The 18,294-nt window shown below is 34.2% G+C and overlaps 1 protein-coding gene across 2 annotated transcripts in view; it reads left to right on the forward strand.

Moving 5' to 3' along the window:
- DENND1B (DENN domain containing 1B) overlaps positions 1-18,294 on the forward strand; it is a gene marked incomplete at both ends in the record, with an annotated part of 243,584 nt that overhangs the window by 88,305 nt on the left and 136,985 nt on the right. For both annotated transcript variants that reach the window (XM_080698366.1, XM_080698367.1), the window contains 2 exons: positions 13,669-13,718; positions 15,644-15,763. In XM_080698366.1, coding sequence (XP_080554492.1) covers positions 13,669-13,718; positions 15,644-15,763 — 170 coding nt within the window. The remainder of the gene's footprint in view (positions 1-13,668; positions 13,719-15,643; positions 15,764-18,294) is intronic.

The following is an 18,294-nucleotide window of genomic DNA, read 5'->3' on the forward strand; positions in this document are numbered from 1 at the left end:
TACTCTTTTGATCATTCATTGCTGTGAGTAAGCTTTTGAACTTCATGTGATCCCTTTTGGTCTGTTTTTGCCTTTGTTGCCTGTGCATATATCCATGAACATCCTTATCACATACATATGATTGGTATTCTATCCAGGAAATTTTTGACAGTTATTATGAATCTTTCCTTCTGTGTTTTCTTCTAGGATTTTTACACTCTACAGTTCATTTAAGTCTATAATCCACTGTGAGTTGATTTTTTTGTGTGTATTTTAAGATAAGGGTTTGATTATGAAAATCCAGTTTTCCAACATCGTTTGGTGAAGAGTTTCTCTTTTCCCTATTATGTATTGCTAACATATTTGTCTGGGCTTTCTATTTTATTCCAATAGTAATATATGTTTGTCTTTGGTTCAGTATCATGCTATTTTAATTACTGATGCTTTATGATATTATTTGAAATTATGATATGTGATGCCTCCATTCTTTTTCTTTTTCATGATTGATCTGGATATTTGGAGTTCTTTTTGGTTCCATATAAATTATAGGATAATTACTTTTATTTTGTAAACAATTTCACTGAAATTTTAATAGGAATTTTGTTGACTCTCTAAATCACTTTAGATAGTATGGTCTTTTTTTTGTGTGGTGTGGTACTAGGGGTAGAGCCCAGGGGCTTTTCTACCTCCAAGCTATACTCCCAGACCTATTTTATAGTTTATTTGGAAACAGGGTCTCACTAAGTTGCTGAGAGCCTCACTCAGTAGCTGAGGCTGGCTTCGAACCTATGCGATCCTCCTGTCTTAGCTTCCCAAGCACTGGGATTACAAGCATGTGCCACCACGCCCGGCTCAATATGGTCATTTTAACAGTGCTAAATCTTTCAGTCCATAAACTCAAGATGGTATCTATTTATTTGTATGTTTTTAAATTTCTTTCATCAATCTTTTGTAGTTTGCAATGTATCTTGAGCTCCTTTGGTTAAATTTATTCTTAAGTATTTTCTTTTGTTGCTATCGTAAATGGAATTGTTTTCTTAATATCTATTTCAGATAGTTTGCTCTATATAGAAACACAACTGAGTTTTAAGCTGTTTTTGTATCTAGTGAATGTTACTCAATTTGTTAGAGTTAATAGAATTTTTAGTACTTTATGAACATAAGATTACTTCATCTATGAACAGAAGTAATTTCACTTCTTCCTTTCCAATTGAATGCCTTTTATTTTTCTCCTCTGTCCAATTGCTCTGACCAGGACTTCTACTACTTGTTGAGCAAGAGTGGCAGAGGTGAGCATCTTTGCCTAGTGTCTGATCTAACAGGAAAAGCTTTCAATTTTCACCATTGAGTATGATGTTAGCTATGCACTTTTCCTATATGGTCTTTATTATTTTGATGTGATTTCATTTTCTTTCTAGTTTTTGAATATTTTAATCATAAAAATGTTGATTTTTTTCAAACTCCTTTTCCATGTATATTGAGAGTTCTTTAAGAAAGTGAAACATAAGGGAGGGCCGAAATTTCTAGATGAAAAAATATATAAATGATGATTCTATTAATTAGGGAAAATAAGCTTTGAAGGGGACAACAAGATAAGTCGTATTCACAGTGTGTTTCACTTCTACTATTCTGGATAAAATATTAAGCTAATAGTTGCAAATGAAAAAAAAAGTAGCCCCTGGGAATGTTGGGCATTGATAATACTAAGAAAAACCTTACCGAATATTATTTCAAGCACTTTGTACTTGTTAAGTCATCTAATTTTTACTATAACTCTAGAAAGTATGTATTTATCTTTATCTAATTTTATAGAAGAGGAAACTGAGGAACAGAGAGGTCAAGTCACTTGCACAGGGCCCCACAGTTAGCTAAGTGGCAAACCCTGATTTGAGTCCCCACCATCTGGCTTCAGTGTTCATATTCCTTATCACACTGTTCTGCCTCTGAATAATACAGGCTTCTCTGCACTGAGCACTTTTGCATGCTAAACACGGTTTTGAAATGTTTTTGTATTAAATAAGTTAACTCATTTAATTCTTAATATAACCCTGTTATTTTGGATGAAGAAACTGAAGTAGAGAGAAGTTATGTGTATGATTTATACAGTTGTTGAGTAACTGAACTGGACCCTGAGCCCTGCCTCCTGGGCTTGAGAGCCCAAGCTGTTATCAGGAGTGTGTGAGAGTAGATTTTCTGTGGAGAGGTGAGGGCTGAAGGCCAGCTCTGGAAAACACCAATAGGAAAGGTTTATGAAGAAGGTGTGTGAGGCAGTCTGGAAAGAAATAGCAAAGTGGACATGGACATCTAGGGAAGATGCTTTTAGGCTGGGTAAGATTGGTCCAAATGTTGTGTTTTCCACAAGTCTAGGGACAGAGCACTTCCATCTGTGAGTCTCTAGTGTCTTAAGTGTAGTAAATAATAAGCACATGTTCAATTAATGATTAAAGTGTCACATAATACAAACAAGTCAAATATGATTAAAATGGAGAAAAGTCCATTAAATGTAGAAGTCAGAGTTCACTGGCAGCAGTAACTGAGAGGACTCAACGGCAAAAGGTGATAAAGACTTGTTGAGTGTAGATCATGTGTTCAGCATTTCCAGTGAAAAGAACATTAATCCTACTTCATAATTTGCCTCAATCTGCTTTTGTAACTTGCTCATTTTTTACTTCATATTTTCCAATAAAATAATATTTTGTAAAGGATAAATAAAGGTTCAAGATTATTTTGGAAATGTATTAATTCTTAATCTAAAAAGTGTATCAGGTGAAGTGTTTATAACGTCTCATTTATCAAGTAAAATCCATTATAAGAGACTCAGAACATTGTGTTTTCTCTTTAAGGTTGCCCCTGACAAAGTAGACTAGATTAGAGGAGATCAAAACTCATTGCTAGCCAGGCGTGGTGGCACACGCTTGTAATCCCTGTGCTTGGGAGGTGGAGACAGGAGGATCACACGGGTTCGAAGCCAGCTTTTCTGGCTTAAGAGACCCTGTTTCCAGCTGGGCGTGGTGTCACACGCTTTTAATCCCAGCATTTGAGAGCCTGAGACCAGAGGATCGCCGTTCACGGACACCCTCAGCTACTTAGTGAGGCCCTCTGCAACTCAGTGAGACCCGGTTACAAAATAAAAATAAAAAATAGGGCAGGGGGTATAGCCCAGAGGTCAAATGTCCCTGAGTTCCATCCCCAGATGAGCAAAACAAAAACAAAAACAAAAACAAAACACCCTGTTCCCCAATTTAAAAAAAAAATATATATATATATGTATATAAATTGGTGTGGGAGTGTAGCCTGGAGGTAGAAGGGATCCATCCCCAGTAACTAACACACACACACACACACACACACACACACACACACACACACACCCTCATTGCTATTTGAGAAGGGCTGTTTGATGGCTTTCTCTGTGTAAAAAGAACCAGTGTTCATTTTTCAGTTTCTCATGAAAAGTATTCTCCATTATAAGAACTAAGAACAAAATTGGCATCTTCACTTATAATCTTAGCAAGAGGCCAAATATTACATCAGTAGGGACTGTAAACTAAAGTTTTATTCCAAGAGGTGGAGTTCTATAATGGGTGGGGCAGAATAAATTTGTAATATAATAGCTTATAATATTTCTATTTAGAACTTCAAGAATCACTCATTTAAACTACTTAGGATTTCAAATTTAAAATTATGAGCATGCACATATTTTATAAAAGAATAAGCTTGTATAATGTAAGATAATCTAAGAATCCAGAAAAAAATTGGAGTTCCTGGACTATTACATTTTTTAGTCCAGCTTGTTGACTAAATAAAATTCAAGTAAGGCTTTATTTAAATTATTAAGCACTTAGTTTACCCTTCAAATTGAAGGGCTTAAAAAGTCTGTTTTTGAAATATAATTGCCAAAAGTATAGCAACTGACCCCCAAAAGGTGTTGTAGCATTTAAGGTACAGTTTTCTGTCTTTATCTGACCAGCAGATGTAGACAGCTTTGATACATCCAAAGATTCCCATTTCTTAGTTTAAGCTAGCACAACACACCCCTCAGCCTTTTGTCCATTATGATTAGCCTGTTTGACTGAATCCTTCCTGCATTATGGTAGTATTACTTGTTCTTATATTACCTTGTTCTGATGTGATACAGGATTTTGTTTCAGATTTTAAGTGAAGTGCTTTAGTTTTAGTTACTTGTGTCTTGATAGCTCGCCTCTATTTCCCTCTCTCATGATGTACCTTGGCCAACTTCTCTCATCATTTCTCTTTTTACATATGATTTTTTTCTCTTTGGGACTTTTTACTACACTTGCCCAGCATCTCTTTCCAAGTTTGGTTTATTTGTCTTCTAGATTCCTTGGTGTTTTCATCTTCTCTTACCATAGCTGTTATAACTCTATATTGTGATTATCTATGATGAGCATATTAGATATGTGTAAAATCAACATAATATAACACTACTCATATAGAACTTATGAACAAGTGATTTAGTATTGATTAGGTTATATATGTTTTTATGTGTCATGAAAAAATCTATTTTGTGTAATTGTGTAATTACAATATTATTACTCTAAACAAGACATTCATATAACTGACCAATCAATTGTGTTTTTCTAAACATTCACAATATCCCATAACTGTCATTTCTACTAGATGATCTTACAACTTTCAAGGCTTAGAGAAATGTTCCCAGAAAATGAGCTATGTAAAGATACATATTTTCAGGTACTTTTAACGCGTAGGGTTTCTGATTTATTCTCTAAAGATAATGTCATCTTATATCTTAGAATAACTCAGAAAAACCACAAGATTTCTGTCTGGTTTAGCACAGGAGTCATTGTATATATACGGTAGTTTAGGGATAGTTCTGAACAAGTTTAAAGGTAGGACCAGGAAAAAAAAAAAGAGAGGGATAATTGTAAGTTACTACTCTGGTGTATATATCTCTGTGTGCCATTTGGTATACAAAATCTATTTTCTACTGTAAGGCTTGGGCAATTTTTTTTTTTTTTTTTTGCGGGTCTGGGGATAGAACCCTGGGGCATTCAACCTCTGGGCTACACCCCCTGCCCTATTTTTTATTCTTTATTTTGAAACCAGGTCTCACTGAGTTGCAGAGGGCCTCACTAAGTAGCTGAGGCTGTCCGCGAACCGCGATCCTCTGGTCTCAGCCTCCCGAATGCTAGGATTACAAGCGTGTGCCACCATGCCCGGCTTAGGCTTAGGCAATTTTAATGGAGAATAATTTCATGAATATAATGACAGAAAGATTATAGTCTAGGTATGAAGAGTAGAGAATTTTATATATATATGCACTACACACACACACACACACACACACACACACACACACATATATCAAGAGTTTGATGATCTGTAAGACTGAGGAAAAATACAAAATAGATTAATAGAGAATAAAGTGTAGTAATTACCTAAAAATTAAAGAAAATAGAAAGCATGATTCTGGAAAGAGGGCAGTGGTATAAAAGGGATACCTTTTCAAAGGATACCCTTAGCAATATTTTTGCCAAGACAGTTAAAGGAAAGGCCCAATTTCAGATTGTAGAAGAGAGCAATAAACACTTCCGTTTCTCAGAAACTTACACAGTTGATATTTGATCATTATTGAGTAAATTAGTAAATAAGTACATGAATGAAAAGGGAATTTTATTAATGAATTTTCCCCTAACTGAAAAATGTCTGCTGACATGACTTTTTGAAGATATTTTTAATTTAAAAGAAGCAGGTAAGCTTCCTGTACATATTGAAAACATTAGGTATAGACACCATATGGCAGTGTTTTTTTCTATTATGTCTTGTTAAATAGAAGTAGTATAATATATTAAATCTATATACTTGTATCTCTGTTTCTATACATACCTTTTATAAAATTCATAAAAGTATTCAAGGGAGTTGGATAAGTTATTCAACAAACTTTTTTTTCATTGCATATTGAGTATGTTAAAGTTTGGGCATCAGAATACAAGGCCTTTAATGTTGTAGTTAATTCAGTAAATATTTGTCGAATAAATAAATAAAAGCTTCTTTACTTGCACTTATATGACAACTCAAGTTGTTGAACAGGTAGCTAATAAGCTAATGGTTGTTAGGGAGTAGCAATGTCCTAATCATTTTCTGTGATTTTCCATAGTCTACATATAAGTCCTCATTAAATCCTACAGCAAAGGCACTAATTTTTGCTCTTTTCTTAGATGAGGTAAGTAGAGCACCTAGCCAATAGCTTGCAGAGCCAGAGCTTGATTGTTGACTGCCTAGGAGCATTTTACACTTGATCACCCTGATAAGCTGCCTTGTGTGTGTGTGCGCATGTGTGCATTCATGTCTTTTATGATAATCTGACTTTCTCTACTTCTGAAAACCAAGAATGAGTGTGTGTTGTGTGTGTGTGTGTGTGTGTGTGTGTGTGTGTGTGTGTGTCTTCTATAGCATCTAGCTGTAGGTTGCGGTCACAGTAGCTCATTAGTTGGCTGGCACAAACTTGCTTCTTTCAAAACTTGATCTATCTTGAGTTGACTTTTGTGCACAGTGAGAGATAGGGATCTAGTTTCATTCATTGACATATGGCTATTCTATATTCCCAACAGCATTCGTTGAAAAGATGTCTTTTATCCAGCATATGTTTTTGGCACCTTTGTCAAAAACTATCTGGCTATCAGAGTGAGGATTTGTCTTTGTATCTTCTATTCTACTCCAATGATCTATATGAGTCTACATACTTTTATGCCAATTCCATGCTGTCTTTGTTACTATTGCTCTGCAGTATAACTTGAACTCAGGCACTGTGATTCTTTTAACATGGTTCTTATTGCTCAGAGTTGCTTTGGATATGCTGGCATATGTTCTTCTATATGAGCTTTTTGACAGTTTTTCTAGTTCTGTGTAGAATGACATTGATGATTATATAGGGATTGCATTGAAAGACCTATATTAGACCAGAAATGTAATTACTAGAAGAAAACATATTATCAATTCTCTAACATAAGCATTAGTAGAGACTTCCTCAGTAGTTCTCCTACATCTCAGGATGTAAAACCAAGAATTAATAAATGGAATGGCATCAAATTAAAAAGGTTTTGTACAACAAAATAAACAGGAATCTAAAGAGAGAACCTGTAGAATGAGAGAAAATCTTTGCCAGCTACTCCTCTGAAAAAGAACTCATATTTAGAATATATAAAGAACTAAAAAACATTAACTGCCCCCCCAATCCAACAAATAACCCAATCAAAAAGGGCCATTGAACTGAATAGACATTTCTCAAAAGAAGAAATATAAATGGCCAATAAATATATGAAAATATGTCTAACATCACTAGCAATCAGGGAAACACAAATCAAAACAACCTTGAGATTTTATCTAACTCCTTTTAGAATGGCAATCATCAAAAATATGAAAAATAATGCTAACCAGGATGTGGGGAAATAGAAATGCCTGTATAATGTTGGTGGTGTTGTAACTTAATACAGTCACTATGGAGATCAGTATGGAGGTTCCTCAAAAGACTAGGAATGAAACCACCATATGACCCTGCTATGTCAGTCCTCGATATCATTTCTAAAGAATTAAAGTCAGAATACTATAGTGATACTTGCATACTCATGTTGATAATAGGACAGTTCACAAAAGCCAAACTCTGGAACACAATCCTATGTGTTTGTCAACAGACGAATGGACAAAAAAAATGTGGTCTATGCACATACAATTGAGTTTTACTCAGCCATAAAGAAAAAAATTATGTCATTGTAGGAAAATTAATGGAACTTGAGAACATTTTATGCTAAGTGAGATTAGACAGTATCGGAAGGTTAGGAGTCCTATGTTTCCTCTCGTATGTAAAAAATAGGAAAGAAAAGGAACTTCAGATAAATGAGTAGAGAGACCAGTAAAATATTGGAAGGGGAATAGGTAGAGGAACAAGGGGAGAGGGCAAAGGAAGCTGGAGGAAGGGGATGGACCACACAACGTTATGTTCTCACATGAAGGTGTCACTCCCAATCTCACTAACACGTATGGGGAATAATTCCAAATAAAGTTCCAAATAAAGAATAATAAAATAGAACTGGGGGTTTAGCTTAGAGGTAGAATGCCCCGGGTTCAATTCCCAGTAGCACAAAAAAGAAAAAAGCAAGAGAGAAAAAGAAAGAAGTGACTGAGATAGAATTCTCATCACTTAAGACTAATACATGAAGAGTCAAAGTTCTTGAAATTCATATTTCACAGCAGTTTTTTTTTATAGGTGAGTACATTTACTTCATTGCAGTTATTTAAGTAGTCTAATAATAAAAATATTTAAAAGCTTTGACAGTGAAAAATAAATTGATCAGAATTAAATCTAAACAGTTTTAGTGTCAGAATTGACAAATTTACTTTGTTTTCATTTAAGGAGGAGGGGTAAAAGAGAATTTTATTTCTTATTGAATCAGCACAATAAAGTAAAAACCTGGGGAAGAAAAAGTCAGTTATCTTTACTGTTTTTCTCCCTTAAGTTTAAAATAGATATTTCAAGTTTAAAACACATTTTAAAAGAGATAAGTCCTAATGGTCCAGGGGAGGGCGGTAGTGGGGTGGGGATGGAGAATTAGTAAAGAAACACGTTCATTGACCTTCTGTCCATCTGTGAGAATACCACCGCCACTCTCAATATCCTATATGGGGAAGGGGAGGGAGTAAGGAGGGAGCCTGGGAAAAGCTTACCAGGTGCTGTGTGAATTATGTCACTATTATTCTGAACTACATTGTGGTGTGAGACTACAATGTACCAATAAAAGTATATTTTAAAATACAAAATTGTAATTGGAAAAAAGAGAGATGAAATCCAGTATGGTGGCACACTCCTGTGATTCCAGTGACTCTGGAGGTTGGGGTAGGGGTGTTCAAAAGTTCATGGCCAGGCTAAGCAATTTAGCAAAACTCTATTCAAAATAATAATAATAATAATAATAATAATAATAATAATAATAATAATAAAGTTGGGAATGTAGCCTAGTGGCAGAACGTCCCTGGGTTCAATCATTACTATCGTAGAAGAAAAAAAAAAGATGTTTAAAAAAGTCTGTCTTTGTAATTTAATACATTAATATTGTTCTCTCTTTTGATAAAATACATTCCTGATTTAATCACACTTGTTAGGAGGCTGAAGGTTTCTTTCATTCTTAGAGCACTTGCCTAGAATTCACAAGGCCTTGGGTTTGATTCCCTAGCACCACAAAGAAAATAAAAGTAATCACCCTGTTGTTTTGTGTTTCCCTTGAAATTTTAAAATAACTGACAGTGTCCATGATAGTTAGTTGTGATGCCCTGGAACTTCTCAGTGTGGTTTGGGAATTTCAGTTCTGCATTATACAGCCTGCTAATGGTTAAGTAGTTCAGTTCCTGTTTTTTTTAAGGATAAAAAAAAAAGAAAAGTTTATTATTCCCCCATCAAGACACAAATAGGCTGGATAAATATATGGTATCATTTCTCATTTATATGGAAAGATATTTAAAATTAAATAATCATATTTTTAGAAATATATGGTCTTAACCAGACACCTGAGATCCCAACACTCGGGAAGCTGAAACAGGAGGATTACAGATATGCAGGCAGCCTCAGGAACTTAGTGAGTCCCTCCACAACTTAGACTCTGTTTCAAAATAAAAAATAAAATCGGGCTAGGGGTATATCTCAGAGGTAGAATGCTCCTGGGTTCAATCAGTACTAAAAAAAAAATTGATGTTCACTGTAGAACTTTTGCTGCAAAGATTCTGAATGTGTTATTTTTACAAAGTAAATTTTGGATATTTAAGAACTGTTCTTTCATGAAATAATGGCATATTTACATGAGAACTTTAATGTAAATTTGATTAACTGATTAATTTTGTGAGGATTCTTAGGAAAAATATATCACTTCTTTATAATTTCATGTGTCATGTTTATGAGATAGTGAATTGGTTTGAATTCTGCTTTTTTTCTCTAACCAGCCTAAAGCTAAGCTGAGCATAGATCACGATTTGTCTTGCCAGTGATTAGTTTAGGTATGGCTTGTGACCCTGTGGTTAGTTCAACATAATGGGAAAGTCAGTGGTGGTGGGGCTTTGGGGAAAGGTTTCCTCACTGATAAAGAGAGATCCACAGAAAGTAATCATTCTCTCACCGGACTCTGCTGTGTCATGGCTGTCTCTTCATGAGATGTGCTGGACTCTGGCAGCTCATTCTGTGACCAGCAATAGAAGTAGCCGGAGAACCAAGTGAACAAACTCATCACAGCAGAGCAGGAGAGGATCCCTGAGCTCTCAAGGATGGTGTTGGGGTAAACAGTCCCTCTACAATCTACCTTATTACTCTTTGTGTATGAGAGCATGGCTGTTGCTTATATGTGTTAAGTACCCTCCACTGATAAAATCTCACTTCTTAGTGGTAGGTGCTATTCAAACTGAATTTAAAGATTCAAGATCCTTGTGGGCTTGAAGAATTAATGACCAAATGTGTTTTGAAAAAGAAGTGGTTCTGATACTGTCTCATCTTTCTAATTCTTTCCTGCTCATTGAGAACTTTTGGACCAAGAAATTTATGAAATTGAACTAAAGGTTTTGGTGAATGATTTATTATTATGGGATTCAGAAAAGAAAGAAGGTGTGTAGATCACCGCCATGTTTTTGGTTTGTGTAAGTGGGTAGACAATAAAGACTGTAACTCAAAAACAGCTCCAGTTATGTACATCCCGAATTAGAGGTGACTGGGACCATTTGGAAATACCAGAAAGTAGATAGATAGCTAATCCTTGATAAATCACAGTAATATCTCTAAGGCTGAGTCATCAGAGTTGAAATAATATGTGTAGATTAGGGGCAGAAACATCTTATTGAGTGGAGAAGAGGCAAATATGGGACTTCAGAGAATGCCAGTTATTTCAGTAGAGTGGGATAAAGTGTTGAGGATGTAAACACAATAACCGATATCAGTAATTATAAATTTCATTTCATGTAAGATTTTTTTCCTTAGAAATTTTAAGACCTTTGTAGTAAGGAATAGTGCATATTTTACTGCTTTTTAATATTCTTTTTGATATGTTTATTTTAGCTGATCAATTTATAGTACTGGCCTTATAGAATAAAAGTTAATATATCATTTTAATACTAGTGTTTTACTTTCTTCTTACAGTATAAGTTTCATTATGATGTTTATTCATAAAGATATATTGATATGGGATTAATAAATGTGTACATTTTAATCAGTTTTTATTTATAGTTATCCATAATATGGTAGATGTTTTTAAGGCATAAATGGGTATATTATTTATTGTCCCTTATATTTTGCTGTTCATAGTTTTGTTCTCTATTCCATTTTTTGTTTCCATTTTTATGATTTTGGCCTGTGTTGTTCAATATGCTGTTTTTGTATAAAAATGATAAGTTTTGGAGAGTTAGGAGGATTCTGAATCTTAACTTCTTGGCTAAGGCAATTTAAAAAACAAAAGCCTGTAGAAACATAGGAAACTGACATCTTCTAGGGAGCACTACTTTAAACCTTTCATATAATCTGTGCATGCAAATCTTGAAATGTGTTTGGGTGTGTATGTGTGCCATATCAAAACAGTGGCAGCAGAAACAGCCTTTTTGAATACGTTTTCCCCAATAAATGTAGAAGTATAATTTTAACTAATATGATTGCTAAAAGTACCCAAAAAACCTATTTCAGTAAAATTTATTACTCTCTTCAACTCTCTTTTTCTTTTTTTTTTTTAACTTCAGTTTGAATAGCACCTGTAATTAAGGAAGAAAACCGAGCCCTGGGAGCTAGGTAGGACTTCCAGCTATTGATCTGTGTAAACCCTGCTTATACTGTCAGGGGAGAAACAGTCAACTGCTGAGCTGCTTTGTCACTGACATAAGCTGAGAGAGGATTTTTTTGTCTATACTGTTTATACACTAGTCTATAGACCTGCTGGCTGGTTGAATTTTAAAGAGTGCGGAGGTTTAAAGACTTGTCCCCTGAGGGATGCTTCTGCCAGTTGGGAAGCGAGCTGGGGCTGTTTTGCAGAAGTGTGTGCATGTGTGTTGCTTGTGGAAGGAGGGAGGGGGAGGGTGTGAAAGACTGAGCAACTAACGGGAAGCTTCCTTCTTAATTTGAGTCTTCACCCTGATGGGAAATAGATGACTAATATTTAGAAGCAGACATTGAGTTTTGAATCTATATTCCTTATTGTTATAGAAATTACATGTGCAGTTTTGCAGGAGGATTTCTGAATGGGTACATATGTGTAGTAAATATGGTAAATGGCTTCACTTAGGCAGCAGGAGATAAAGATTAAGCAATAGCCTAATGAAAACAAACCTCTTGTTTGTAATGAACTGTTTTTTCAAAATTTTATTTCAAGTTTAATTACATTTAACAAATTGTCAATAATAGTGAAATAGCTTTTTTTAGAGATGAGGTCTGTGCTCATACTTTAAAGAAACATGTTCGTAAGGAAATCTGGGTACACTGCCCTAAGGGTACCAGATTGCTTTTTTACATGAAGCTTTCTTAGGTATTGATTTTGTAATCCTAATTTTTTTTTACTTTAGTTGATACCTATTACAGTGTGCGTTTAAAAAGAATTCAAGAAATTCTACTATAAGCTCTTAGTACTATATTTATGTATGGGTTTTAATATTTAGGTATTGATAATCTCATTTGATATAACTTTTATTGGTAAAGAGGTGAAAGTACTTTTATTTGGAGAAGATGATTACTAGATTAAGATATTTGCTCTCTGTTCTTTTTTTAGTAGGAAATAGTCTCATGTCTTTGCCTTGTCTTCTAAAATTACCTAGCTTTGAACTTGTACGATGGTTTGAATTCTATTAACTTTTGAACCAGAGTTTATTTTAAATTGTTTTTAGATATAAAAAAGACACCTTTTTATTTTCCACCATTTATTTTACTTTCATTGTTAATAAATATGGTCTCTAAAACATTTTTTAAAATTATTATATAATGACTGTAAATTCACTGTGTGTCAAAATCAGATTATTTTGTGTGTTATATAAACACTGATTTTAATAGTAAGCAATTTTGAAAGTGCACAAAGTAGAAGCTATGTTTTAATTTAAATCTTTGTACTTAAATACATGTTTCTTGAGAATGTTAAAGATAAAAGTACCAAATGTTGAAACATAAAAATGTGATTTTTTTTTCCTAATAGAAAGTTTTTGCTGTTGTTAAAAACCATTCGAGTATGGGGTGTGTAGAGTTGTTATACCTCTCAGTAATTCATCGGCTGCCAACTTCATTCCCTTTTCTCTGCCTGCATTTTAATTGAAACAACATTTATATTTTTGAGCCAGGATCTGTCAGAAGTCCCTATGGCTAGTCTGTGGTACAAGTAGCAGCAGACGTAGCTTACCCATATGGTGTGGTGCTTCTTGTAAAATCCATATGGCCTTGTTGAAGGGATCCCAGCGGGGATGTGAAGGGTGTTAATACCCTTCAGGCCAGGCCTTTCCCTCCCGGGGCTTCCGTGGCTTTGTCAGTGCAATCTGCCAAAGCACAAACTTAATTCCTTTTTAATAATCAATTATTTTAGTCTAGGAACCTGTGCTAATTTTCTTAAGGAAAAACATTTCTTTCCCAGAAAATGTCTCAAAAATTTTAACTGCATTGCATATTTAAGAAATATTCTAAAGCTTCTCTTTTGTTTATTAAATTTGTATTTATAGGAAGTACTACAGAGCGTGCCAAAGTTCTGTTTCCCCTTTGACGTTGAAAGGTATGGTATGTCACTGTTTAAAATAACTTTAGCTCTTCTTAGTGCACACTTTAAAATGATGACACATGCTTTTATGTAAAAGGAAGTGTTTTTCTCTTACTGTTTTTAATAAAACAGTGGAGACCAGAGATTCAAAGTAAAATAATATTTGGAATAAAGGAGCCTTTTCAGTAATATGATCTTTTATTTTCTTATTGTGGCCAGTTAGGAGGAATTTTTTAAAGGTATTACCAATAGGTTATATGCCTTCCTGTGTTCTTCAAATGTATCTTGTAATCACTTGTGGAAAAATAGTATGTCCTTGATTAGAGTCTTCAAACTGTCTTTAAAAATTAGATGTATATATCCTGGTTTTTATCTCACCTCATCCTAATTGAAAAGACCATCTGTGATATAAAACTCATAGCTAGTTGTCTTCCAAGAATAGCTTCATGGAAATAGTGCAATACTGGGGTAGGCTACAGGAAACATTCCTAGCAGTTATGAAAATCTTATGTTTATATTTTACTGAACAAATACTGATTGAACTACTTGTATGTAGTTAGAATTTAATAGAATATGTGTCCCTTTGACCATAACAGATCACTTGTTGTTTTTTATGTGATTTTCACATTCTATTATCAGTATTCCTAAGAGTGTGGTAAGAGAGTTTTAAAAGAAAATTTATTCTTAGCAAAATATTTTGCTAAGAATTAGGCTTAAATTTCACAATATTAAAGATAAAGCTTCTTGATGATGGGCTAATTGATTATAATAAGTACTGCTGATAAATGATATTCTTTGTTTTATATCATTTCTGGGTAATCAATTATTCTCCCTCCTACGCCCAAAGTTAAAAATTTTCAAGTTATTAGTAAGAATAAAATAACTGAAGAAAAGCCACAAAAGGATATTATAAACCTTGAGCACTAGAGGGCACATTAGTTACTAGAGGTTTTATTTGAAGTTTTTAGAGTATGCCTATTAAATATTCAGCATTTGACAAAATAGCTTGTGGTATTAGTACATTGGTCGTGATTTATATCCTTTTTTTTTATAAATGCTATGGCTATTTAAAACCATAGTTAAGATATCATGGATTTGTTATTGGGACAGATAGCCAAAAATCCAATTATAGTTATGTAATGTCAAGGTTATAGCTAGTGTCCGAAAGCATATTCATATATTTTTAAACAGAAACAAGGATTTTTATCAAAGATTTATATTGCTACTTATACCACAGTGTAACATACATTATGGTGTTATGATAGTTAGTTCCTAATTAACTAAAAATTCCTCACAGCTTAGGTAGTATGCTTCTTTAGTAGAAATCGTACTCTTATTTTGTACTTGAAAATTTATTCCTCAGTCTAGTAGTAGCTGTAAAAAGAATGCTGAGAAAAAAATACCAACAGTATTTTATACGGTGCTTTATTATGTAAGAATGTCAATGGAAGAAGCAACTAAGTAGAGTGGGTGGTGACTGCAATTAGATTCTGGAGCAACATGACTCACTATCTTGCAGTTAATAATTGGGGAAGCAGAATAAGTGGGAAAAGAGAGGCTAGAGTTGAGCACAAGGACTCAGTCTTCACATGTAGCTTTTACAGTTTAAGTAACAGTTATTTGGCAAATTATGAAATATTTTATGAGTATTTTTTGTCTTATAAAAACTTGTAGCAAGCTGCCTTGTGATTTCCTAATAAGGAATCAAAATATATGCTGAATTGCTGTCTAAAAGCCATTGCAACTTATTCTGATGTCTGATTCATGGTTTAGTTTATATGCTTTATGCTCATTCTAGTTCTAGAACATAGTTTTACGGTGAAGAGCCAGCTGATTGGATAGGTGAAACCAATGCCACATATGTGTATATTCTTGCTTTTGTTTTTCTTTAGGAAGTTGTCACTCTGGGTTTAATGTTTCATAATGTTACTGTATTTTAGGGTGTCTCAAAATCAAGTTGGACAGCACTTTACCTTTGTACTGACAGACATTGAAAGTAAACAGAGATTTGGATTCTGCAGACTCACATCAGGAGGGAAAATTTGTTTATGCATACTTAGGTAAGAGTAATTGTAGTTAAAAAAATTAGTTGCAAAATGAATTAACTGAATGCCAAAACAAAAACAAAAACAAAAAACCCAAACCAACTTTCTATAATTTGTTTTTTTTCTTAACTTATTTTGTTTAAATTCAAGTAAGTTTAAAATAGTTTTTCTTACTTATATTTACAGTTGTGTATAAAGATTTACAAGTGACATAGTGCAGTTCTTTCAAGGAATGGACTTTTTAAAAATTAGGTTTCATAGATTTATTTTTGGAAATTAAATATTAAGAACTGGGTTCAAATCATAAGAGTTTCACAGTTAAAATAGGATGTAAAAAATCAATTAAACGAATGTGTGCCCTTTTCTATCACCAAACTACAACTTCAGTTTTTTGCAAATGAATTGCTGCATTAAGGCAAAGGCTGCAAAATGGTGATGAGGGCAGAAGTTAGAGGTTTTTGTTTGGCTACTGGGTATTTTAAAACTTTTTAAAAGATGTTGTTAACCTTATAAATTTTAAGAAGTTTTGTATAAAATTTCTATTTCTAATTCCTTTTGAGAAATGAGAATATCTGCTAATTGTGCTCCTGCTCTTCCGAATGGCAGCAAGACCTTGGCTCCAAGTGTCCTGTCCTGCTCCCCATAGTTGCCATAGTCCTTACGTGTCTGGCTTCATTTGCTTATGTGATCTGCTCCACTCAGTGGGTAATAGAGAATGTGTCTGGGTCCCAGGACCTCAGCTCTGAGTTGCTGATTGCTGAGAAGAGGGGGGTTCTAGAAACTAGCGTTTCCTAATGAGTCAGGAATCTGTTGTGGTCTATAAAAATAGGACTCTGGCTCTGTAAGACGGATGTTGGTCAACCACATTCTATAGAAAAGGCTTCTAAAAAAGAAGTAATGTTTAATTTATGAGTTAATATGCTACCAAGAAAACACTGGTATAAAACTGATATCTACTATGTGTATTGGCTGTTTGGCTACATTTAGACCATTCATTGAGTTAGGTATTAATAGACACAGCAGATTTGTTAGAACTGGAGAATTTTTTCAGTCCTTATTCAAAACTGAATGATTAAAGATGTGTTTTAGAGATCACAGAAGGAATTTCATCTTGGTAACTGTATATAAAACTTGGTAATTGTATATAAAACTTATGCTTTATTCTAAAAACTTATGCTCCAGACCATAGGTTCCAATTCAAACTTGGAGCAGGTTGTTTGGACAGTGTGGGTGGGGTTGTCAGTGTGGGGACCAGATGGCCTCAAAGCTACACCTTAAAGAGGAACATAACTTCATGTTCTCTACCTAAGGCAGGTTTGCTCTAAGAAAAACCAAAGCTCGATGTGCTTTCTTATTTTTGTCTGTGGACTTTTAAGACTTTTCATTAAAAAATTGGGATGTATCAAAGTTTTAATAATACAAAAAACTCCTGTGTTAACATCACCTACGTTCTTCAGTTGATAATAGGTATCTCTCTCTCCTATTTTTTCTTTCTCTGTGCACCTCCCCCTTTTTTGGGGGGGGGTCCTGGAAACCCTTCTACCTCCGGGTTACACTGCCAGACTTACTTTTATACTTTTATATTTGGAAACAGGGTCTCTTAAGCCAGAGCGGCTGGCTTCAAACCTCCGTGACCCTCCTGTCTCTGCCTCCCAAGTGCTGGGATTACAAGCGTGTGTCACCATGCCCAACTTGTGCACCCCCCTTTACTATTGTTTTTGCTAACTCATTTGAGAGGAAGTTTTAGATATCATTTTTCTGTATTTGAATCTAAATTTTAGAGCTTACCTCATTGCCTCCAAACTCAGTTCTTGATATTATTTATAACTAAAGAGCCTTAACCTTAAATATTCTAAGTATATTGAACTTGTTAATAATTAATAAATGATTCTTGAATATTCAGTATAGCTTATATAAATTAGCTTATAGAGTTTAAATTTAGAAAAACCATCATAACTTCAGAATACTTACATCAAATATAAACTGTAGCATTTGTTAGTGACTAAAAGATGAGTCTGGTGCCCATGTCCTTAATCCAATTGTCATTGATTTGTAGCAAATAGATTATAAAGCAATTAAAGTAACAAGGTGTTTTTATCAGTTGTCAAACTTGTTTATGTAAAAGAACATCTGAATGCTTTAGTACTTTTTTTTTTTTTTTTTTGCGGGTCTGGGGATGGAACCCAGGGGCATTTGACCTCTGAGCTACACCCCAGCCCTGTTTTTTATTCTTTATTTTAAAACAGGGTCTAAGTGTGGAGGGCCTCACTAAGTAGCTGAGGCTGTCTGCAAACCTCGATCCTCCAGACTCAGCCTCCCAAATGCTGGGATTACAAGCGTGCGCCACCACGCCCGGCTGTTTTAGTACTTTTTAAACTGGAAATAATTTTATCTGCACAAAACATGGTTATATTATATACATGAAGCAAAATATCAAAAGTAAAAGCATAGATGACAATAATGCAACCTTTTTGAGGAAACATTGTTATTTTATTTTTTACTAAAATTTTAATTTTCATTTGCTCCTTTATTTTTTTGTCATTTGG

Source organism: Muscardinus avellanarius (genome assembly GCF_963383645.1).
Source record: "Muscardinus avellanarius genome assembly, chromosome: 7".
Classification (NCBI taxonomy): Eukaryota; Metazoa; Chordata; class Mammalia; order Rodentia; family Gliridae; genus Muscardinus; species Muscardinus avellanarius.